This window comes from Pararge aegeria, chromosome 12, assembly GCF_905163445.1.
Source record: "Pararge aegeria chromosome 12, ilParAegt1.1, whole genome shotgun sequence".
NCBI classification, from domain to species: domain Eukaryota; kingdom Metazoa; phylum Arthropoda; class Insecta; order Lepidoptera; family Nymphalidae; genus Pararge; species Pararge aegeria.
The window spans coordinates 2,477,581-2,502,506 of record NC_053191.1 but is presented as its reverse complement, the minus strand read 5'-3'; the positions used below and the strand labels follow the sequence as shown (position 1 = coordinate 2,502,506).

General features: G+C 36.0%; 1 protein-coding gene across 5 annotated transcripts in view; it reads right to left on the bottom strand.

The window, feature by feature from the left end:
* Window positions 1-314: 314 nt before the first annotated feature.
* The window catches only part of LOC120628237 (rhomboid-related protein 1), a 29,273-nt gene continuing 4,661 nt past the window's right edge, over window positions 315-24,926 (bottom strand). Inside the window, exons 2-7 of one of the 5 annotated variants that reach the window (XM_039896507.1) lie at window positions 19,905-20,163; window positions 17,195-17,236; window positions 8,608-8,848; window positions 7,855-8,068; window positions 6,068-6,218; window positions 315-1,096 (exon numbers count right to left, since the gene is read on the bottom strand). In XM_039896507.1, the coding sequence (XP_039752441.1) occupies window positions 945-1,096; window positions 6,068-6,218; window positions 7,855-8,068; window positions 8,608-8,848; window positions 17,195-17,236; window positions 19,905-20,163 (1,059 nt within the window). In that variant the 3' untranslated portion in view covers window positions 315-944. Of the gene's footprint in view, window positions 1,097-6,067; window positions 6,219-7,854; window positions 8,069-8,607; window positions 8,849-10,771; window positions 11,566-17,194; window positions 17,237-19,904; window positions 20,164-24,926 lie in introns of those variants that run through there. The other 4 variants (XM_039896508.1, XM_039896509.1, XM_039896510.1 and 1 more) reach the window with 4 other exon arrangements.

Sequence of the window (24,926 nt, the reverse complement as noted above, 5' to 3'; positions counted from 1 at the left end):
TCAGTAACTCTTTAACGATGTGTAAGCAAATGACAAGATCGCGACCAATATAGATTAAGCACCGAACTCATGATTATAATGTGTTGCTAATCGTTGATAGATACGGCATAGCTATTATGAAAATTAAGCTTAATTTGAATGAATAATTGTTAAGTCATTGTAAAGTCAACATGTCCTGAGGATGCTCCGGTTTCGGAGCGAAACGTGCGTAACGGGTACATTGCCGGGGATCTGTTTGGTGTGGAGTATACGGATTCAAGTAATTATATATTACACCATACAGATTCTGCTGCTGTACGCGGAGTATTGCAAATTAAGCTTAATTTTCATAATACATTATGGATTTCCGCAAAGTAACGCCTGCTTCTATCCAATACGGCATAGCTGTACTGTATGATAACTAAACTGTGTTCAGAAACCACATTGAGCATTTACAGCACGAAAGAAAATAAATACATTAGTTTCTAGGTTACAGCAAACCTACTTGAGAGCAGATCCAGTAATCTATTGCATCGTCATCATCATCGCCAGACTATTAATGTCCTAGTTCTGGTCACAGGCCAACTCTTTAGAAGGAATAAGAGCATTAACCAAACATGATGCTTGAATGCATGATGTTGGGCTTGAATGATTACTGTCATATACAGCGTGTAATCAGTGGCGTGCATAGAGGGTATGCACAGGGTATGCAGATGATATAAAATGACGAAAATCTCCAGTACGAGTTATAAAAACTTAAGGGTATCATTTTTAAAACTCTTGCAATGCCTATCCTTGAGTTTTCTCTTCATTCTTAATGCCTTTGCCCAGCAGTGGGACATTATGAAGCTAAAGATAATGATTTTTTTTCAAATACTGGTTCTGCAATGACTCTCTTCTCATGCCCTAGGAACACTTCCAGACAGATAATGAAAACGATGTTGTTATAATGTTTTTTTTAAAATCTATGTTGTTTGGAAATGCGACGTCCAGAAGATGTTGGCAAGCACCCCGGCTACCATCAGAGAGAAGTAGAGTACAACTGCCGCCCACCACAGTCGCTTCTCCCACTTTCTCTTCTCCAAGTTACGGAGTACTCCTATGCCTACGAGGAGACCTGGAATTATGAAAATTAAAGCAACATAAGTATTCTTCTAAGCGGTCATAGCGCATTTCGGGGGGCCGAGCTCGAATCTTAGCACGCACCTCTAACTTTGCTAAGTTTTGTGCGTATATAATAAATAAATATACTACGACAATACACACATAGCCATCTAGCCTCAAATTAAGCGTAGCTTGTGTTATATTTACTAAGATAGCTGATGAATATTTTTATGAATATAATACACATAAATACTTATAATATACAGATAAACATTCACACACTGAAAAACATTCATTTTCATCACTCAAGCATTTTCCAGTTGTGGGAATCGGACCCACGGCCTTGGACTCAGAAAGCAGGTGCAGCTGCCCACTGCGCCAATCGGCTGTCAAATAATATGTGTAATAATATCAATTGCTTCAACGGTGAAGGAAAACGTCGTGAGGAAACCTGCATGCCTGAGAGTTCTACATACTGTTCTGAAAGGTGTGTGGAGTCCACCAATCCGGATTGGGCCAACGTGGAAACCTGTGCTCTTTAGTAGGTCGGTTATAGGTTTATGTGATGATGAAGTCTTCTTCTCCTTCTTTATAGTAATAATTAGGACTAAGTAGATGGACCGCCTGATTGCGGAAGTGAAAACAATCGCGTATGAAAAGAACTACACTTCGCGGGGCATACAATCCCCCCGATGTCGTCGAGCCCTGCATGGCTAGAACGGGCGGGAGATAAGAAATATATCCCCCGATTATATCCCCTGACTAGGGATAATCTTAACGTGCCTACCTGTTAAATCACTGGGACATGGAATAGGAGAAGTTTACCCCTGCAGGGCTAGCATGGGCGGGGGACACTTCTCCACGGGGAAAGGATATAACGTTTATCCCCTCACGCATTTATATCCACCCCCCGAGCATGGGCACACGGGTGGACAATATATCCACGGTGGATATAATAGGGGAAAGACGAACCCCCGGTAAATGTCACAAATTAATTATTCTAATCTGTGCTCATGATTTTGACAAATAAATTTTTCGTTTTCTGTTTTGTTTTAGTTGTCTAAGTTTTTTATTGTTTTTTTTATCTATAAATGTTCCTCGTCTGCGGCTGTTTGTTTATATTATTTATTCTGGATTTTTCAAAGTGGTATAAAACCTACCTTTCGAGAAAATAAAATGAGTGCTAAAAAGTAAGTCTTCTATTATAAAATGTTTGAAAAAGTGACTACCTATTGATTTAGAAGCGTACCTAATGAATGAATGTTTTACAGTGAAAGTAAACAGAGACGTTAATCATCAAGATCCAATCCTGTTTACATATCAAATTATTGATCTTGTACTATTTTATTTAAAGTTGTGCTTGCCTTTTTCTATGGCCCATTAGTTGACAAATTTGTGTTTATTCAGATCAAGAAGTAATAAAATACAATTGCAAATGTTGGTAGATTTCATGCCAATCCACAACCACCTTGCCACTGGGGAATTCACAGGAACTCTTAGGAGCCAAAAGGGCAGACTCCCAGTGGCAAATCTTAGTCATTACTGAAGGAGCATGGGCCAGACGGGACGGTCAATCAGTGGAAACAGTTAAGTCAATTTTGCGGTAAAGTAAGCAAGTGCAAAAAATTTAAATTATTTATTAGTGTTGTTGGCATCAAACAAGTCTTGCATAATTTTTCTTTTATTTGCAGACGTGGCAGGACATTAAAAAAGCTGCAACAGCACGGGGACGCAGCACCACAGGCAACATATACATAGTATACATGTTGCTGTAAAGTCAACCAAGTGAAGAATTTATTTATTTTCCAGAGTAGGTATAGATGGAAGAATGCAGGATGCTCATTTATCACACAAAAATAAATTAAAAAGGATGAAAAGGTTAATTTAGAAATTTTATTAATTAAAATATGTATTTATAAATCTTTCTCTTTTTTGTCGAGCAACTGTGAACAATCTTGTTTGATCCATATTTGATGTCTGATGTTGTTCTTCGCTCGTATTTACAAAATTTACTGTCATTTGCTCCATTAGAGTTCTGAAATATACAAATTATATTATGCTCAATACTGTTGACCCAAATTAGTAGGGCAAATTGTATGTGAAAATGCAGGATCAATGATTTATAAGGAACCATTATTATAAGATATAATTTTATAATATTACCAAACATTAAAGTATATATTTACAATACATGCCTATAATGATGCATAATATTATAAAGTGTTATGCAGGCATATATAAGTGGAGATGCTTTTTCGGGACTGTAATGAAGCACCCAGTCAATCCCCAAGCTGCGAATGTGTCTTTGAGGTACCTATTGACCCTTTTCACACAGTTTCTTACTTGGCAGTGCCAGTTTGTGTACTTCTCTGCAGAACTATTTGGTGCAGCTTCTAAATCCGGAGTCATCATCCAAGGCCCTAGAGCATAGCCTGAGTCCCCAATAAAATTCTACTTTGTTATTTAAACATGTAAATTAATTCCTACTTGTTTTGCTTTTTCAGATTTTCTCCAAGATTTTAATAAAATGTTGAATAGAAATATATGCACAATCCTACATTGTAATTTCGACGTGATGATTAACCCATGCCCATGTTAAATAATTTATCAGACATTTTTTTTGTATTTTCTTATATTTCATTACTAAATACAGTATCTACTGCCAAGTTTTTGTACTAATTCCTCAAATAAACAATTTTATTATAATGAGACATTGTTTTTTGTATATTCATATAAATAATTTACCAGACTAGTCGTATACAACATATGCAGCAGAATCCTAGGCATGTAATTTCTAGGTAATTATGAGGAGTATAATATAATGATATAGGTAGGTGTGTAACTTTTTTTGATTTGCATTGTTTCCCTTTTATACTAGTAAATGGCAACAATAAGTAAAGTTTTGAAAGTTTGCACATTTTATTTAAAACATACATAAGATGTAGTACTGTCCGATTCTACTTTCATACAGCTGTATCTTTTCATATTTTACTTTAGAGTTAATAAATATGAATTGGTCATGGACACACACCACAATCTGTAAAACATATTTTAAAATTATTAACTTACTTGATTGTTTAAGTTTTTGATAAACTCTAGATCTAAATAATTTGTCTTTACCACTTGAACATCTATCGTGGATCTCCAGAGTCTGTTCCCGGGAATAATATCTACTTTGGCATTAGTCTAAAATGAAATGAAAAATAATTAAAGTACCTAGCAATGAATATCTTTGCTATGTACTTATACTGAAGTACTAAGTACTGACTAATAATTTAATTATTAAAGTAAGTATATCTATATTTGATGAGGGGATGTCTGCCATTGCCAGACGGGTGATCAGTCCTATGTAAGGACCATTCCACCCTATTCCCCATGTTTGAGACACAGGTTTTACTGGTGTCCCGGCAGGGTCCCCCCTGAAACCTACCAGTCTCTGTGGTGAACCTAACAATATCCCCTAAGGTGAGGTTTGCTAGGTCTTCTTCACTTATTCTATCCTTACCTTGTAGTTCCCATCTTACCAACACGTACAAGGGGCACTCGGCTATAAAGTGAAAACTAGTTATCACATCACTGCACTTTGAACAGGATGGGATTTATATTTACTAATGAGAATTATTAGGAAGTAAGTACCTATATATACTCACATACTGACAATAGCTCCAGTAATTTGGGTCAGTTATTTGCTGACTGTTGTTTGAGCAACAGCCATGGTCTTGACCTGTCCCCGCTGATAACTACCGTCCGTTAATAGCCTTAAAGATGTGAGAACCTAGACAAAAAGTGATTAGCCATGCTTTTTTTTAAACCTACGTTCATATATAGATGATGTCTTTGCACAAGGTGATTTTAGGTACTTAATAACAACTTACTTTTATGTGCACTGGTAGTCCATCGACAGCATTTAGTGGTTAGTGCCTCTTTAAGGTCCTCGCACGAGTACAGCACACAATTTTTACCCATCCGAAACAAGTGTTGGAACTCTGGATCGGGAAATTCGAACGGATTACTGGCGTCACGTATAGATCGCCGGTGTAATTTTCGTTCAGATTTCTCCATTTCACTTGAATAATAAGAGCCCCAGAAAGCACGAGACATGTTTTTTTCGACTTTAATTCGTTAACAGAATTTTAAACCCACGTCTAAGGACGGGGATAAAATTGTCTCTTTCAAATGTCAAAAAAGGATAGTCTTTCCCCTTTCATTTCTTCCCATGCTATGGGCGGGGGATATATATCCACGAGAAATGTCAAACGGGGATAAATTTATCCTCTCCCCTGTTGCCGTGCTCTGGCAAGGGGAAAAGATAATTATATCCCTTGATAGAGGATATAATCGGGGGATATAATTTATATCTCCTGCCCGTGCTAGCCCTGCTGTTTATAAATACACATATATTATTTGGATATTATTTCCAACTGTGCACCAGTGATATATGAGTTGATAAAGCTGTGGGAGAACATAAATTTATATCCTTTCCCCGGGGGTATAAATGTCTCCTGCCCATGCTAGCCGAGCTGGGGCTCTTCAAATGGCGAGCTTTCGCGCTCTCCCCACTCCCCCGGTGACGCCGTTTCAACCCCTCAGGCGGTTAGCGGCACGTGTCCATCCGTCAAAGTAAGGGCATGCAAGGAACACATCACATTTAATTTCTTCACTTTAATAAGCCTCAAGTAGAAATTTGTTTTAGACTATTTTTTTTTTTTTTTTCGCGTTCAAAAATCAGTTTTATTATATTTTAGCTTTAGGTGCATGTTAGACGTAAACTAGATGAGCGCTAACTCGACAACGATCTGGTTCAAACAGATAGGCGAAAAAAAAAATTATGTTACATTTGTGCATCTTATACTTATCATAATATTATTTCTTTTTTGTAAAAAGAATTATTTTTATCATCTTTGATGATATAAGATTTTTCTACAATTCGAAACTTGAGGTCATACTCCGAAAGATATTTAGAGAAAAGGAGAAATATACATACCGGCAACTGCTCCAGCCAGATGCGCCACGTAGCCAATGTTCTGCTGAAGATGCCTCCAGTAGCGGTCGTACACTGCCGTGCCGACGTCCACTGACGCCAGCAGAAGAAACACCAGCAGTTGGATTATCGCGAACTCCATTTCTGACCAATTCTGGAAAATATATAGTCACACAATTCTCAATTTGCTCAGAAATCATAAAAACTAATAAGTCATAACAACTTAACATAAGAAATTATGTACTGGAATGCCTTTAAATGCCTTTAATTCGGAACAAATTGTTTTTATATATATAATACTAGCGGTTCCACGCAACTTCGTCCGCAAATTAGTCAAACTAACAATAATGTGGTTTCAACTAAAAAGCAAAAAATACTTGTCTTTACCGGCGATCTAATTAAATTTTAGAACACAAACGTGACTACTATTGTGACCTAGATATGATAGTTAGATATATTCCCTCGCGGACTATTTTGGAGTTAATAAAGAGTACTTTAATCATGCAGTACATATTTTTTTATGTGTCATCAATACTTTTCTCAGCGCCCGCCAAATAATGAACTTTATAGGCAAAAATTTGCTACTTTGGGTTTGATTTTTAATAACTGCTCGACCGATTCCGATAACATTTAAATGGGACCACCTAGAGAGCTATGCCCTTTAAAACAAAAAAAAAGAATTTTTCAAATCGGTTCGGTCGTCTTCGAGTAATCGGGTAACATACATTAAAAAAAATGATTCCGATGAATTGAGGACCTCCTCCTTTTTGAATATTTCTTACAGATCAATCAAATTGCCCACTAAAATTAGTAAGTAAAAACCATCGCCTATAAACATGTCCTGAGTTTCAGTCCAAAGTTTGGAACACCGTCGCAAGGTTGCCTGCCTTTCGGTATTCTATAGGATATATTTCGGAGAGTGTGCTCAAGAACTATTTGATCTAGTTCCCCCCTCGCCTTTTTACCATCGAACCGCGAGGCACCGTAAGGATTTGCATCCCTACGTGGTCGATATACCGCGGAAGCGTACGAAGCGCTTCGCATCTTCGTTTCTGATCCGCACCGCTATGATCTGAAGTGCCTACAATATGAGTACCTTTAAATCAAGAGTGAAGAGGCATGCATCTTCTTACCATCAGGTGTGATTGCAGTCATGCGCTCGTGTATAAAATAAAAAATGAAAAATGGCCTGCAAATATATAAATAAAATATATATATTTCATTTATATATTTGTATAATTTTAAATATTATTTATTGCACCACCTACCTCTTTTCTATGTTTTTCCTTTTACGCCATTGGTTGCCTATATACATATATATATATATATATATATACTAGCTGTTGCCCGCGACTTCGTCTGCGTGTGATTTTGGTTTTAAAGTATTCAGTATCGCCTTAAATGAGTAAAGTAGTATATATATGTATAACATGTGACTGTCAATTAATTAAAGACAAATAATTTGCAATAAAATAAAATTGCGACTATAATTAAAGATCTAAGCTATCCTATCTCTTAAGTTGGAGCAGACTGCTCACGGTGTGCCAATTTAATTTAAAATCGGTTAAGTAGTTTAGGAGTCCATCGCGGACAAACATCGTGACAGGAGATTTATATATATTAAGATATAAATATTTTACATTTTACAAATAAAATATTAAACATAAATACCTATATAAATAGATAACAAATAACATCCTCAATTTATATGAAATACATAGATAATTAAAATTACACACTTAAAATGATCCGCTTCAGCGATGTTCGGCTGAAAGTGTTAAACAACTTACCATAATAATAGTAGCGATGTGAGCAGCGATAAGCGCGTAAACTCCTCCGGAGGCTCCCGCCAGGTACACTTTTGGATCAGTGAGGCTCGTCGCCAGTGATCCAGCCGCGACCCCCGCCAAGTACACGAGGATCACGCGCCACCACCGGTGGACCATCTCCAAAGGTACGCCGAGGAATAACTGGACCAGCAGATTAACTAGAAGATGAACTACGCTGAAAGGAAGGAGAACTATGATCGGTAAAGCTAAAATAGTTCAGGTGAACTAGCGAAACAGGCTGGATTAAATGGTATTTTTTTTTTTATTAACGATATAGCCAGCGTTTGACGACAATCATGCCCGTTAGAAAGCAATGATGAGGTCTAGGTTGGAGCACGCTTGCCTAGAAAAAGCCTATTCACTCTAGCCTTGAAGGTACTCAAATTATACGTGGCAGGAAACACAGTTGCCGGGAGGGCGTTCCACATCTTAGCGGCACGTATCAGAAACGTGGATAAAAAACGTTTCGTGCGTGTTGATGGAATATCAACCACATAAGGATGCCACCGCTCACGGTGTCTCGCTGTTCTGTGGTAGAACAGGGAAGGAGGAACAAGATTGTGAAGTTCCTGAGCACACTCACCGAAGTATATCCGGTAAAAAACCGATTAACGCATTTGTGTGTGCGCTATGTTTAAAATCTTGTAATGTGCATGTTGTTAGTGGTCATAATACATAAATAAGTAAATATCATGATTAAAAAAATTAACTCACCCAACATGAACCAGCATGTAAGTCAGGAATCTCCACGCCTCCTGCCTCTTGTGGGGATTGTATATAAATATCTGCGCAATGGGCCCCGTCGCGTCAGTCTTGCCTTGGGCGGCGTCATAGCAGAATAGCACGATCTCAGCTATCGATATGATGATCATGCATATGGCTGGCGGCCAACACGTATATTCCTCCTCGTAGGTGCCGTCTGTGTACGTAAATATGGTGGTGCTACGACTTCGGACTGTATAACACAACACAACAAGGAAGGTGGAAGGGATAAGGGTTTTTGTAATCGCGAAGTTTTATAGTCGTTATTTTTGCATGTTTTATAACGATTAATATATAACAAAAAAAGTCAAGAGTTATTGTTGTTATAGTAATATTATGAAAACCAATAATATTTTTTTCATAAAGACGATATTATAGTAATTTAAGTTTTTAATATTAATTGATCGTTAATAGTCAAAGAGACGGTCGGATAGTTTAATTTTACATTTCATCAATTTAATTGTGTAATTTGGTAAGTTATAAATTTTTTAGATGGTAGATGTTTTAATGAATATCGTCCAGACAATTTTTAATGTACGTTATGTGATAGTAAATTGTAATTACAATGGTTAAACGTTAAAGGTTATTTCCGATTCAAATTGGTTTAGATTGCCGTTAAGAGATGGTCCGAAAATAGACGCCAATAATACAAATAGAACACGCGAGATAAGAGTGATATTACGGCATACAGGATGTATTAAATCAATTAAGTGGTCGAGTGTTGAAAGGGCGAATTGAAGTTAACAAGATAATATGGACGCGAATTTCAGACATATTTTGTAAGCGAAGATAACAGTTTGAAATACCAAATAGATTTAAGCAGATAAATTATTTACCGGGAAATTAATTTTTTTTTTGTTTTTTTAATTGGTTTAGGTCATTGGAAGCACATTAAATAGGTCAACAACACAACAATAGGACGGGGAAAGGAAAAAAAAAAGAAAAAAAATCGTTAGTATTACATGCTATAATCTTATATCTATGTTAATCTCTTCAACCAAAGTTAACAATATTCCATTTATTTAAATAAGGTTTCTATGATTCTTTAAAAAGTTAAATAACGTTACACACAGCACAGCACATTACGCAAAATCCTGTTTTATCTGATTCATAAATTATAAACTGATCAGATTTAAATCGTAACGGTCAAATTTTGCGTTAAAATGTGAGATGCTGTGTTATGATTCAATTTGAATGGAGAACTCTACAAAATGTAGTTATTATGGTATATTATTAAATTTATTCATGAAAAAGGATTTAACTAAATTCAAATATAATTTTAATACGTATTAAACTTTTATCGTCTTCTAGGTCTGTTAGGTAAAATTAACTATTAAAGACTACTACAGCTATTATAGACTCTTACATGAATAAAATATTAAATATTATATTATTGAAAAGCAACCGCAGCCCAATGCTTTAATTATATACATAGCTAAGACTAACTACTTACCTAATAAGACTAGTATATTTATATTTCTTTAACCTTGAACTTCTATTAGTACTTACAATTGAAAGAAAAAATGCATGATTTATTTATGAGGTTATATAGACATTCATGATACACATATAATGATGCGATATAACATGTGAAAGATAATGGTTAAGGTCAAGGACAGCATTGTATACATAATAATGACATAACGCGTCTATTGTAATAAAACTACCTACCTAGTTTAAAGGCTTCCTACAACTGCTAATGTTCTACGGAATACTGTTGCTATCTGGTTTGTCTGAGTTAAGAATGAAGATTGAAAAAAAAGTGACCAAGAATGTGGTACTAAATTTTAAATTAATTCAAGCACTCGATTTTATCACAGCTTATTTACCCCAGATAAGGAGGAATATATAAGAAAAGAGAATAACTTCTGTTTAGTGAGGTACTGATATTATAATGAATAAATCATTTTATCAAACAATAAAATGGATATACCATACCCAAAAATTACAATACCTATGACGTTTTATAAACAAAACAAAAAGGTTTAGTTAACTTACTCAGCTAAAACCGGATTACTAAAACTTAAAGAAAAATAAAAAAAGGGAAAAGACATTTCACATAATCTTTATTGGAATAATAGCATATCTACGAGTCAAAATAAAAATAGTCTCATACCAAAATACTCAATAACATTTTTGATGCAATCCAAAACTTTTGTCACATATATTTTTATAACTCTTCGATTGTCTACGTTATTTTTTAATTTCTTATAACTGTCAATCTGTTTACATGTCTTGAGCCACATTTCACTTGAAATTAGATAAAAAACACATTTGGAGATACAATTAAAAACACATTCCCAAAAGTTATCATTTTATGCATTTGGTGACGTAATGCCATTTACTTTGACCTCTTTAGTTGGCCACTACTAATTCCGGCTCATTAGTTTCTTTATAACACACGTTTTTTTTAAATAATATACTATGGCTTATCTTGTTTAATATATTAACGTGCGGTCCGGGATGGATTTGGGAACGTTATATACGTCCATTCAACAACAAATATTGCAAAATACTATGGTTAACGGCGACTCAACGCGTTCAAATGCAAGGATTTGTGACGATTAGCGGCAGCAGACCTCTAATGCGTTTAGTTGCAAGCGTAATTGCATTTTCTCGAATAATACATTCGCTAAACAGGAATGCACCAAGTTGTATATACTTTCGAGTTAATGTATACTAACGGCAATAAACTATTTAAACTTGCAAAACAATTTCTGAACTTTGTCTGAAATTAATGTATTGCAAATAATAAAAGTCACCAAATAAATATTCTTATGTAGTATTAGATGTACTGTATCAAATTTTATAACACGGATCATATTCCTATACCGCGTAAGTCGTAATTAACATATCGTTTGGAAAAATAATGCACAAGTTCTTCCATGAATAAATTACCTGGATTATTTACTTTAGATAAACTGATTAGTTAGAGGAGAATTAAGTGACTTCATACACAACTGATTATTTAAAAATATAGTTAGTTACTCTAGCCCTCTTAGAAACTATGATAAGACGCGTTATATCAACGACGAAGTTTCGGAATATTTATCAATCTGCAACAGTTATATGTCTAAACTTATCAAAACAATTAGAAATAAATGAAAATCATTGAATCAAAGGCCAAAAAGAATTGGCAAGAATCTTGGGATCCTCAAAAAAGTCAAGAGAATCTTGACGCCGAAACAGCTTCTTCAAGCTCAGGTGTGATCGTGCGACGACCCAGCAAATAACAACACATAAGAGTTTGAAGCATCTGTCTATCTTCAGGATATATTTTCGAAAGTGTGCCCAAAATCTTGTACCTTCTTTACATCGGGAGGAATTTAGATCTGCTCCGTTATGTTGATATACCATAGAGTCCACGTACTAAGAGTTCGTGTCTACGTACTAAGAGTTTTGCTACCTCATTTCTAATACGGACCACAAAGATCTTGAATGCCATTCTGGCTTCCGTTTATGTCACCATAATATAAGACTATAAAGAAACATAACCTCAACAAGTTAACATACTAATTGCCAAAAACTATAGCAGTCCTATGACCCGTAATTTAAAAAATAAATAAATCCTTGACCATTTTCCTTTTTGATGCCATCTGGCATAAGGCCGACCTCCAATTATTCAGTTAACATAATAAGCCTCAAATTGGACCTTTATGACGTAGCAGGCTTTGAGATAAAAATATCAGGTGTAACGACCTGGTTCGGCCTTAGAATTTCGGTAAAAAAAAAAACCCCGTTGCTGCGTTTAACTAATTCCAAAGACGTGGTAACTTATTAATAAGCAATGTGGTCAATATAACGAGTAAGGTTATTTTCCGAACTTTTTTCTTCGTATGAGGTCCGGGTCAAGATTTGCTATTCATTTTTCAAGCAGTTGCTGCCTTTAGATTTAACTTAAACTTGGCATGCTATGAAACTTTAATGACAATTATGGTATATTTAATATGGTAGGTACTTCGGATCTGGTCGCTTGATACAGGTAGTCTTAAGATATCCGTAGTTATTTGATTGGTGTCAAGGAGTCTAAGTTGGTAGACAATACCTCGCACTTCGATCATAAATAGGCGAAGGAGAAGCTAGATTAGTTTGGAGTCCTATCTCCTACACTATGATGAATGATGATTTTATGAGCAAGTACTTTTTGTTTTGAATTCTTAATTCATTACGCTTGAGCAACGATGATGATAACCAAACAAAAGAAACGTGACTATGTTTACTACACATAAAAATTCATAGACTGCGTCTGGCTCTACAATAACAACAATAGTGTAATGGTCGGGTCCACATCACGTGAGCAGCCTTACGAGGAAATTTCCTTTCGGTTCGTACCCTTAACTGTGTCTGTGTAAAATATTGCAACGTTCGCACACGTAAAGTCGTTTTCATGTATTGAAACACTATTCAATTAAAATGGATCTAACATTCTCGTTTTAGAGGCGCAAATTCTATACTGATTTTAATTTTATGAAATATATCTGTATGTAGATGTGGGACTTGTGTTATACCGAAAAGGCTATGGCAGTTGATTAATCATTCAACAACGAATCTATTTCTAGACGACATCATATCAAACGCCATTGTAGCTAGCTTGTCGTTACGTTATTGCCCTAAGGACAATTTGACAAGAAGTGAATTACTTGAGCTAAGAAATCTCTTATCTACGAATGCGCTTCACAGTCATAGATAAAAGAATCTTGTCTGTCAGTAATTTTAATTGATTGACTTTGATGCGTGGTAGCGTTGCCGGCCGAGGCAGGTTGCTCGCTTGCTTCTAGCAAGGCGTAGTCACTTAGTCACACTAGGCTGCGTTATTGGTGTAGACCCGGCTATTGAATAGTGATTACTAATTTACTTTCCAATAATTGGCTTTACTTGCTACTTGTAACATAGTTTAACTAGCAGAATGAGGAAATCAGCCTCATTACCCACGTCTTGGTGTCTCTGTTTGGGTCGATCTTGTCACTTGCACTATCGGCTTTTGTGCTATCAACTCTTGGACTATAATTAAATGGTTCAGACCAGCGTCTATTCGGACGGGATTTACTCGCCTATTTGACCTTTTGCTCGGTCTATAAACTAAAATAAAAATTATATGCGTCAGTGTATATTATAGGCAGGTTCTTTCTTAATATTTTAAGTATTTATTGGGGTTCCGTAGACAAATAAGAATAATAACCGTATCAATGGAGAGATGGGCTGTGTGACAACGATGACTTTTGTATGGATGGTGTGCAGCGGTCCATAATGTAAAGTGAATATGACAGGACAGACAGAACCCATACTGCTCTTAATCGGTTATATGTATTTTTTAGGTGATACTATCAATTACATTTGTTACATCATCATCATTTCAACCAATTGACGTCCACTGCAGGACAGGTCTTTTGTAGGGAGTTCCACAACCCACGGTCCTGGGCCGCATGCCTCCAGCGGCTCCTAGCGACTCGCCTGATGTCATTTGTCCACCTCGTTGGGGGCCGACCTACGCTGCGTTTACCGGTGCGGGTCGCCATTCCAGCACCTTAAGACCCAAATGTACATGCCTTGCACAGCTACGTGCCTTGCCCATTGCCACTTCAGCTTCGCGAGTCGCTGAGCTATGTCGGTAACTCGTGTTCTTCTACGGATCTCCTCATTTCTGATTTGATCACGTAGATATACTCCAAGCATAGCTCTCTCCATCAACCGCAAATTTTTCGGAACGGACAGGACTTGAACTTGCGACTTTCTGGCAATCGCGGCCAGAGCGCTTTCCCAATTAATCTACGGCTCTCCTACCGTCGATGAAGAAATTAGAATAGGTACGCCTTTTACATCAGTCTTATAGCGACTGTAGCGCCATCTAGTATCTACTTTTTTCAAAGGTCCTTATTACAATGAGACATGTTTGAAACAAGAGATGACACATTGTTTTTTTATAATTCTATAATTCAGGCTGCGATTGCCAGATAGTCGCAGGTTCAAATCCTGTCGGTTCGGAAAAAATTTATATGCATTCTAAATTTATAATTCCTCCAAGTGTAGGTAAAAACACTAATAACATTATAACATTTAAAAAAATATCTTTATATACATATTTCTTGTGTGCGTGTGTATGTTACTGAACTGTTTTTTCGGTATGCGTTTCGGTGGCACCCTGGATGGTTTAGAATCACAAATCAGCCCGACCGATGGCGCTCGGGTCCGCTAGTATAATATAAAGTTGAAATTAGAGGATGACCTCCTCGATAATGTCAGAACTATGTTAAATTCATATTGCACCATGTTACGGAACCCTTGGCGTGCGATTCCAGCTCGCACTTAGCCGGTTTTTCTAGGGTGTGCCGCACATGTCAATACATATATCGTTTATAAGTTTCATTGTATGTTTATGACATGCGTTATCAGTGATAAGGCCGTGTGAGGACAGGTAATACAGGCTGATACGTAAATCATGATTCATACCCATCGAATGCCCGACGAAGGTCATAATATGATGATAATATTAATAAACAAAAGGAATTTAAAAAACGTGTTTATTATTTCCTAACTGAACCACATTACATAGAGATTTGAGTTGTTATCGAATGTTGACGACGAACTGTGGAAATTCGACGGTGATTACTTGTGAAATGTATGGAAAAATATTTTCCTGTTCAATTCTTTTATATAAAACTTAAACAGTACTGGTGACATCAGACCGCCCTGCCTAACCTAAGTTAGTCCCGTAATGTTTTCATACCCAAAAAAACTTAGAAGATACATAAAAATATACTAAAATTTTTGAAAGCAGGTCAAAATTACATGAGGTGCTGTCAGGGCTTTGCAAAGATATTTTTTATATTTTATTTATATGCTCGTAAAAGACGTGTAATTTTTTATCAAATATTATATTCATCAATCATCATCCTTAGGGCACATGCCTCCTCTCTCTAGACCAGAGGGTTTAAGGACATATACCCACTACGCTGCTCCAATGCGGGTTGGTGGGTTTTTAATATAATATTATACGAATATAATTAAAATAGGTAATGGGTGATGTATAAGATGATATTCCTCCGCTCACAGCAAAAGCTAAAAAAGTTGCGGTTAGTAACAAAAAGCAACACTTAGATGACAGTACGGAACCAAATGATGTTTTAAACAAAAAATGAAATTTAGAAAAAAAAAACTTCGATGACGTCACAAACCACCCAACCTATAGAAGTAAATCGGAGGTCCTTTTTTCCAATTCTAACTTAAGAATGCGATGTTTAACCTCAGTAGGTATACAACGTGTAAATGAAAACCGAAATATTACTTCACAGGCTTTAGAGGTACATTATGTACTGTCTCTGAGACTTATCTGTGAAACTGAAACGCTAATAGTTTTTGAGTAAACCACTGACATAGTTTTTACTGAAAGAAATCCGGTACAGCCACAACATCACTTACAAATTTAAAATCTTGTGACTCGTCACTTTATTAGGTACGAGTCGCGTAGCGTAGGTACTATGAGCGTGTCGGTCTTTTAACTTCAATAGGGTTGTCAAAAGTAAACACATAGAATGTTTTTAATTCGTTTGTATGAAAAATTAATATGCTTCTTTTATTTAATATTTTTACAGGGTATTTCCTTATGAAATATACTGATTACTGATGCACCCTGCAGTCTTAAATGGAATAGGGTTGCCATATTGACCCTACATAATTATTTTACTGCGAGCATCTTAGCCCAACTGGAAGGAATATACCATTTCATGTCATGTAAACCCATGTCATGCAGGGGAAACCAGCGAAACTGGATCTTCGATTTGTACGACTTAAAAAAAAAAACTCTTTAACTGCAGTGTGCATCGTCTTAACTTTCTTGTATAAAAGGGTGTCAAGTTTGACGTCACATAATTTTGGCATAGATACATACAGAACTCGCGGTCCCCCGCTAATTCGTTCTACAACTTCTGATGAACTCGCTAGGCCTTAAAATATACCGCGACCAGCGTCGTCTACTCGTGCGATGCTGCCTTGTTGGTACATCACTGGTACATGCCTGGTTTTCTCGAATAAGAAACTCTTCAGCTTTGTTATTAAAGGAGAAAAAACAACAACTACTTATTTACTACATTAAGACGTCACGTAGTTCCAGTTTCTGAAATATCTACTGTAAGGTACGTTGGCCTCTAGTTAAGAATCCCATCGATTTAAGATACCACATAGTGGTGGATTTTATTTAGCCATAGCAGCGAAAACATGGATTAGGGAAGCGATTAACGGTTGACTGGAATAATTGGAGGTCTTTGGAGTGTGGGTAAACAGACCAAGTTATATGTTCTTTAACTCACCAGAGTCTCTTATATATGTTTTAATTTGTAAAATAGTCTGTCAGAATAAATTATTATTATTGGGCAGTGTTTTATTACTTTTTTTTGTTTCGACTTTATTAATTAATATCAACAAATAAACACCTATCCAAGTTGGCCTATTTTATAAGATAGGGTGGTCTGTGACATAAATGAGCCTTAAAAATGATTCCAATTAAAAAAACCAACGACACAGAAATAAGTTTAAAAAAATGTACCGCCATCTGTTGAGGACACCGCGCGGAATCCTGTCCACCTGTCTACCAAACAAAATTAGTCTTTATATATATATACATCTTGTAGGAACAAAATGCTTTGTTAATAGTACAGTTCACATCGCGAAAGTTGAAACAGGATCTTTGAATACGCTTCTCTCTGCATCTATGAAGATCTTCATTAGATCGTCAGCAAGTAGAAATGGCTCGAACTAGACAGCATTTAAACCATTTTTTTAAATAAAAAATAAATATCGAAATCAGTTAGGAACAGTACCCTGAGTAGAAGATAAGGTCGCTCGCAATCGAGTAGTCGTTTACGAGTATCGAAATACTTAAGCATCAGAGTAAATTTGATTTTATTTATATCTACTTAAAGTTCAAATGTACCTACAAATTCTGTAGCTATTGGCAAAACGAAAATGAAAATTAGAAGTACAGGATATTCGACTCTTAATACAACTGTTATAAAAACCATTTTTCTTTAAAGTTACAGAGTTTGATACGAAAATCCTCAATTGCGAGTAAGCAAATCTTATACTAAGGCTCTGTTAAGGGTCTGTAAGGGTTCAGAACTTCCATAGGTATTTATAAAAAAAAAGCGGCTAATTGGGACCCATCATCGGATGCAACCGTGCACGGAGGTTCAAAGTTAAGTCTTAACGAAAAAGTAACAGTCCTTATTCAACTTTTGCGACGTGTACAGTATTAGCGTGCTGCGTGCTATATACAATAAGATCACAATATCGACCTTTTGTTTTAAACCTTATTTATCGCTTCTCTAAATGATCAAGCACTTGTCATATAACAATTACTATATATTATGTATATACATATATTTTTAGTAGATTGCATGTGTTATGGATAATGTTATTTCATGTATGTTTTTAGCTCATATATATATATTATATAGCGCTATATTTTATTAGCAGACCCGCGCGACTTCGTCCGCGAATGAGCCTACTTAAATAATATTCGTATTTTGTCGCGGACTGTTTTATAGAACTTTAAAGAAACAACAATTTCGACAATTCCGAAATACTTACTACATACTTCCGTCGTTTGGCGTAACGTTTACCGTTCATGCATCGCTAGCATCAGAATCTCTCAAAAAGTGTATTTTTTGCAGTTTTTGCCCGAGATTCCAAATAAATGAATCCTAGCTAGATCGATTTATCGCCCCCGAAACCCCCTGTATACTAAATTTCATGAAATTCGTTGGAGCCAATTAAGAGATTCCAAATATATATACAAGAATTGTTCGTTTAAAGATTTTTTATCTGTGTAATGTTTAAATCTTATTTATTGCATCACCTACCTCGTTTCTATGTTTTTTTCTTTTGCGTCTTTGGTTGCCTGGATTAAATCGCTATGTAGCGATAAGGCCACCAAATTGTACTTTCTTGCTCTATGTTTGTATCTCTGTTACTACTTTTTTACATTCATTCTTTGGTGTACAATAAAAGTGTTTTCATTCATTCATATATTAATTGTTATATGACAAATTTCATTTGTGCATGCCCTAAACTCAGCATCAGAAATACTAAATTCACCTTTCAGACCGCAAAGAAATCTTACGATGACTTTGGGGTTATTACCTATTTACTTTATATAAATTAACCTTTAGATCCAAACATTATATGATAACGAGTTTAAAACAAAATGAGATATCGATAATGTGATGTTTATTCAATTATGGGCGGAATTAGACAGTTTATTATTGGTTACATTAATTTGTACACTTTGATGTATGTTGAACCGACTAATGTTTACTAATTCATCTGACATTTCTGATGTTTTTTATTTATATCCTTAAAGCTCATTAAAATGGAACGTCTAATTGCGCCCTTATACCCTAAATATTAATTTTACGGCATTCACATATCGCATGCTACTCTACTTCATACAGCTCATTCAAATCTCTGATATCAGATAAAATCCAAGATATGCAGTTACGTGAAAGTTTCCGAATCAATTGTTGCAGGTAATATAGATAAAAATGGCGCATTAAAAATCGCTCAGCGGGGACATAATTGCAGCATTTTGTATGAATTTCCAAAACAACTTGGCTTAAAAAGATACTTACAAAGCATCATTTGGAAGCCGCTCGTGAAAAGAGCACTGCATAACTTAAACTTAAAAACTGCATATCTTTGAGGTTTCACATCTTTAATCAATCTATAAGGGCAGAAATATATAACTGCATTGCAAAATGAACACTACGTTCCTTGTTTTAAAAGCTTAAACTCGTCCGTATATCTATAGTTAATGCCCTAGTGGCAATTAACAAAAAAAATTTGGACTTCAAAACAAATAGCATAAGGTCCATTTTACAACATAATAACAGCAATGTTGCCCAGATGTGAAACCTCAACTTCGTACTACAGAAACTTGTGTTATTTTTCAAGAAAACAAACGTTTGTACGTGATCGTTTTTTCTGTCATTTATATTCTCCTTATATTGTACCACCAAACGTCAAGACTTGCTAAGGTTACCTTGCAGAGATTGCTTCTGAGCGATAAGACCGCCTTTGTTATCGCACTTTTCAAAGTTTCTGTTGTTGATTTTTCTTAAAGTTTGTACAAATAACAAATAAGTATGTGCTTATAACTAAATGGTTCGATGAAACCATAGTTATCAGATTAGATACGTAACTCATAACATTTGTTCTCTTGATATTTACTAGGGGTTCAGAATGGCAAGGAAACTCACCAATCGTATCGATAGGATCCCGATGGGGTATAATCGAGTGGACGTATCTGGCGACAAAATGTCCGAACACCGCCTTTAGATCAGGGTTCTGCATCATGGCGACGAACTCTGCGAAGTCTAGATACCCTGAGTTGTCCCGGTCTGCCAGAGACATGATCTTCTCCACCACATTGTCTGGTAGATCGTGGTCGTACTCCCTGGATTCTATGATGTCTTTGAGCTCCACGTATGATATTCGCCCATCGTGGTCTCGATCGTACTGAAAAAAAAACATGTACTGAAGATTTTAGGGTTCGAGAATCAGCAGCAGCGTAAGTAACAAGTGTTTTAGAACGTTGAACTTTTAATATCTATATTCGAGTGGCTATCTTTGTTACATCCCTACTAATATTATAAATGTCAATGTAAGTATGTTTGTTACGCTTTCACGCAAAAACTACTGAACCGATCATAATGAAACTTTTTACACATATTCTCGGAAGTGTTAGAAGTAATATAGAATTCTTTTTATCCCGACATTAAGCTCGGTTCCTTTGGGAAAGGGGATGAAAGTGTTTGAAATTATAACCGATTTTAATAATTATTTTTGTACTATAGAGGTTATAATATGTGTTTAATTTTGCCCAAACTTTGTGTATATCTGATGAATGTGGTTGGAGATAGAAGACAGAACTCCTCAGCGGACAGCAGCAAACCCCTCATTTAAGGCTTAGCGATACTGAATACTTTAAATTTTTTAGAACCACATCAAAATACAAAATCAAACGCAGACGAAGTCGCGGGCAACAGCTAGTATTATATATATTGAAAGTTGCATTATATAACGTGTTTGTATGAGTGGTTCCTGTATATTATTCAACTAGCTTATATTAATACATAAGTAATTTCATATACCTAGATCTAAAATCTATGATCCTATTTATTAGGAAAATTAAACGAGAGAGTGGGTCTTAGAGCAATGCGCGTTGAAGAGTGAGTGACCAACATGGCCCGACGACTTACCAAATAAACTTTGCCCCAACTCGGGAATCAAACTATGTACCTCGTGATCCATAGGCTGATAAAGAGAGTTGTAAATATACTATGACAATACACACATCGCAATTTAGCCCTAACGTAAGCATAGCTTGTGTTATGGGTAATAAGATGACAGATGAATATTTTTATGAATAAAATGTAGATAAACATTTACAATAAAGTAAAAATATAAACACCCTGAAAAACATTTATGCTCATCATACAACATTTTCCAGGGAAGGCCGTCGATAGCTAGTATGTAAAGTCTTAGTTACATGGGTGAAGATATAAAACAAACGATGGCAACGCGACTGTATCGCTGCAAAGTGCCGCGTTAATAAAAGGATAGACAGCATTTCCTATCCTATCGGCGAAAACACACGATATGTGTGTGAATCGTGCCACTTTACTCACAATGTGTTATCTGGCATTAGGTCAGCGCAAACACGGATGAGTTATCTACAAACTCATTAAAGCAAATATTTGAATTGCACATACCTTCGGCCTATGAGTACATCTAGACTCAATTTTTTCAAATTTGTTTTATGATAAACGACTAAGACACCGGGGGGTATCTTTGCATCGTTCGAGTCCATGTAAGACTGGGACTGGAACGTGCATCGTTGCAATCGTATTTATATCAAAATACCCACCAACTCAATGTCATAAACATAAATATCTGGCAAATATGAATTTATAGTTTAATTATTTACCCACTTTACAGGTTTACTGTAACATTATTTGCATTACTTATCAGTGTAATGTATTTAAAATAGAAAAAAAAGTATGTTAGAATCCTAACTAGTTCTAATCCTAACTAATATTAAAAATGCACAAGGGTTTTTTGAAGTGAAAACTTATTTTAGCGCGTACGCATATTTTTGGATGACATAAAATCTCTGTAACGTTACGAGTGGCACCTAGTTGAATTTTTGAATAGAGAATTTGATTTTACTATGCCCAATAAACGCAATATTAGCACAATGAGATATAAAAGAACAACTGGTGCGGTAATTGCAAGATATTTAAATACCTTCGAATCAAAATTGTTTATATCCTATTTTAGTTGCCATGAACCTATATCTTTGTATATAAAAGGCAAAGGTGACTGACTGACTGACTGACTGACTGACTGACTGACGGACGGACTGACTGACCACCTGCCTGCCCGCAGTGGCGTGCATTAGGTTTCTTACCAGGGTATGCATACAGCAGTAAATTGCATAAAACTGCAATAAATCTCCTCCTATACGAGTTATATATAATTTTTAGGGTATGCAGTGCTTTCGTGCATGTATGAAGTGCACGCCACTGCCTGCCCGCCTGTCTACCTTAAGATGTGGGGAAGTTTACGTCTATGCGGCATGACCAGTGGCGTGCGCTGGGTTTCTTACCAGGGTATGCATACAGTAGGAAACTTGCATAAAACAGCAAAATTCTCTTCCAATACGAGTTATATATAAGTTTTAGGGTAAGCAGTGCTTTTGTGCATGTATGAATTGCACGCCACTGGGCATGACGTACAAAACATTTTGTTCCGACAAAGTTATCGCGAATGAAACAGCGGGGAATATGTAATATAAACTTGTATAGTAGTTGTTTACGTGCTCAAAATCTAAATAACATTCCACAATATCACGTGCACGGAGAATTCGTGGTTTCCCCCGAAAACCAGTTGTAAAATCAATAATGCTATGCGAATATGAAATAACATGAGTAGACTTATCCAATCATTAAAGCCTTGCCTTATTAATTAATACCTAGCGGTCCAAAGCAACCTCGTGTGCGCGTACAACTTCTGTTCATAATTTTCTAGGTTGGGCCACGCCCACATATGTGTTGTGTTAGTATTGTAATGTGTGGCGCAATGTAAAAAATATACCGCGACCCGCCGCATCGACTCGCCCGCCTGCCTTCCTGAATAAATGGGTTTCTTTATGCCGACAAAATTGAGCCTATTGCACATCGTTGCATTTTTTGAGAACACAGCCTTAATGTATTAGAAATATTTGTCTATACCGAATATAAAAGTTTCTAATGGTAATGGGTCGATATTATAATGATGAATCTGTCTACCTATCGACGGTCTACAAACACTGGGTTTCCCGGTCCTGGATCGCCATTAAATAATAAATATACTACGACATTTCACACATCGCCATCTAGCCTCAAAGTAAGCGTAGCTTGCGTTATTTATGGGTACTAAGGTGACTGATAAATATTTTTTTTATGAATAATATATATATAAACACCCAGATAGATATCTATCTAGATAGATAGATTAATTCTTTATTGCACACAATTAAGGGATAAAGATAATATATATTGAAAAAATAAATACAAGAGAAATAAAAATGCGCAAAGGCGGTCTTATCGCTTTAAGCCAGATACCGAAAGATATTCATGCTCACCACACAAATATTTTCCAGTTGTGGGAATCGAACCCACGGCCTTGGACTCAAAAAGAAGGGTCGCCGCAAACTGCGGCCTCCAATCGGCCATCAATTCCCATACCCTCAACACCTCAAGACCCATCATACATTGCAGTTACTCAACTCACAAGACTCCATTGCGATGAAATGCAGTAATAAACGTATCGGGTAACCGAATTCGAAGACTATTTAATTAGCGAGTTTAATTTCGGCACCACGTCATCTATAATACTGGAAACAGTTACAAATGTAATCGATGTCGAATTACCAATTGCGTGTAATAGAGTGAGTCATTGGTATGAGATGTGAGGATGGGGCGTTAATGGTTATTGAGGTACACGAATCTCCTACGGGACGATGGGTTAGTCACCAAATAGTCGTCCAGGAATTGAACAGACTTCGGGCGATATGTTTCAGTTCTTAGTAAACTATGATATATAAATGCGGCTACAAAATCAAATTCGTTTATTGCAGGCACAACAGCAATCTATTTTTAAAAAAAAGTATATGCGTGCAGTGGCGTGCACAGGGTCTTTGGTCAGGGTATGCATAAAGCACATATTGCTATATATGTGCTTTATGCATATAAAATAGAAATATTCCCCTCCAATACGAGTTATATAAAATTATTTGGGTATGCAGTGTGTTTGTGCATGAAACGCACGCCACTGTGTGCGTTTCATACATGCTATTGCAAAACTTTTATTATTTTTTACTGATGAAAGAGTTAAATGTTCCAGGGACTCCGCAATTTAATTAAATATTCACTTTACATTTTATATTCTATTTAAAATACCTTTCACATTTTGTAAATAGTTTAATTTGAGAGTAGAAATTTGAAGGTTAGATCAGCATGTGCCAATATAATTTTGTCATTGAATATTATAGAATGTCGCAATCGTCAGAAAATGTATTAATAATTTATTTATTACAAAAGTAACAAATAATAGTATATTTAGAGATTTTCAAAAACTGTTGAATGTTTATTCACTTTGCTATTCACAATTGATCCGTTTGAAAATATTGGAAATAAATAATCCTTAAAGCTGGCGTGTAAGTCAAGAAGCGTGGCATATACTTACGACCAATCCAAATTAATATTTTTAACTAGCGAAAACTATACAGACGTCTGACGTTAGCGTAACTTCAGTCAGAAAAAAATTGAGTTACTCCCTAATCGCGCCTAAAGAAGTTTTACTTCGTCAATTACGTATGCGACCAAGAAAACAAGGATGCACTGCATATGCCACCCCTAGCCTGTTATACATACCGCAAAAGTACATACATCGTGGCGATACGAGTTTTTAACAAGCTGCCAGATTATATACTATATCTCCCTATCTTCAAATTTAAACCAGTTTTGAAAAAATGGTTGAATGCTAAAGCGTATTACTCTTTAAATGATTTTTTGATGACAGTCGACGTGAAGACTGAATAACTTACCAGGTTCTTACCTGGTAAGTTATTCAGTCTTAAGATAGTCTGCTTTGCATTCAAGAGCCAACTTATAATGGAAACGAAATAACATGTTAGTTCTCAGGTCACGACAGGAGTGCGTAATTTAAAGCGTTAG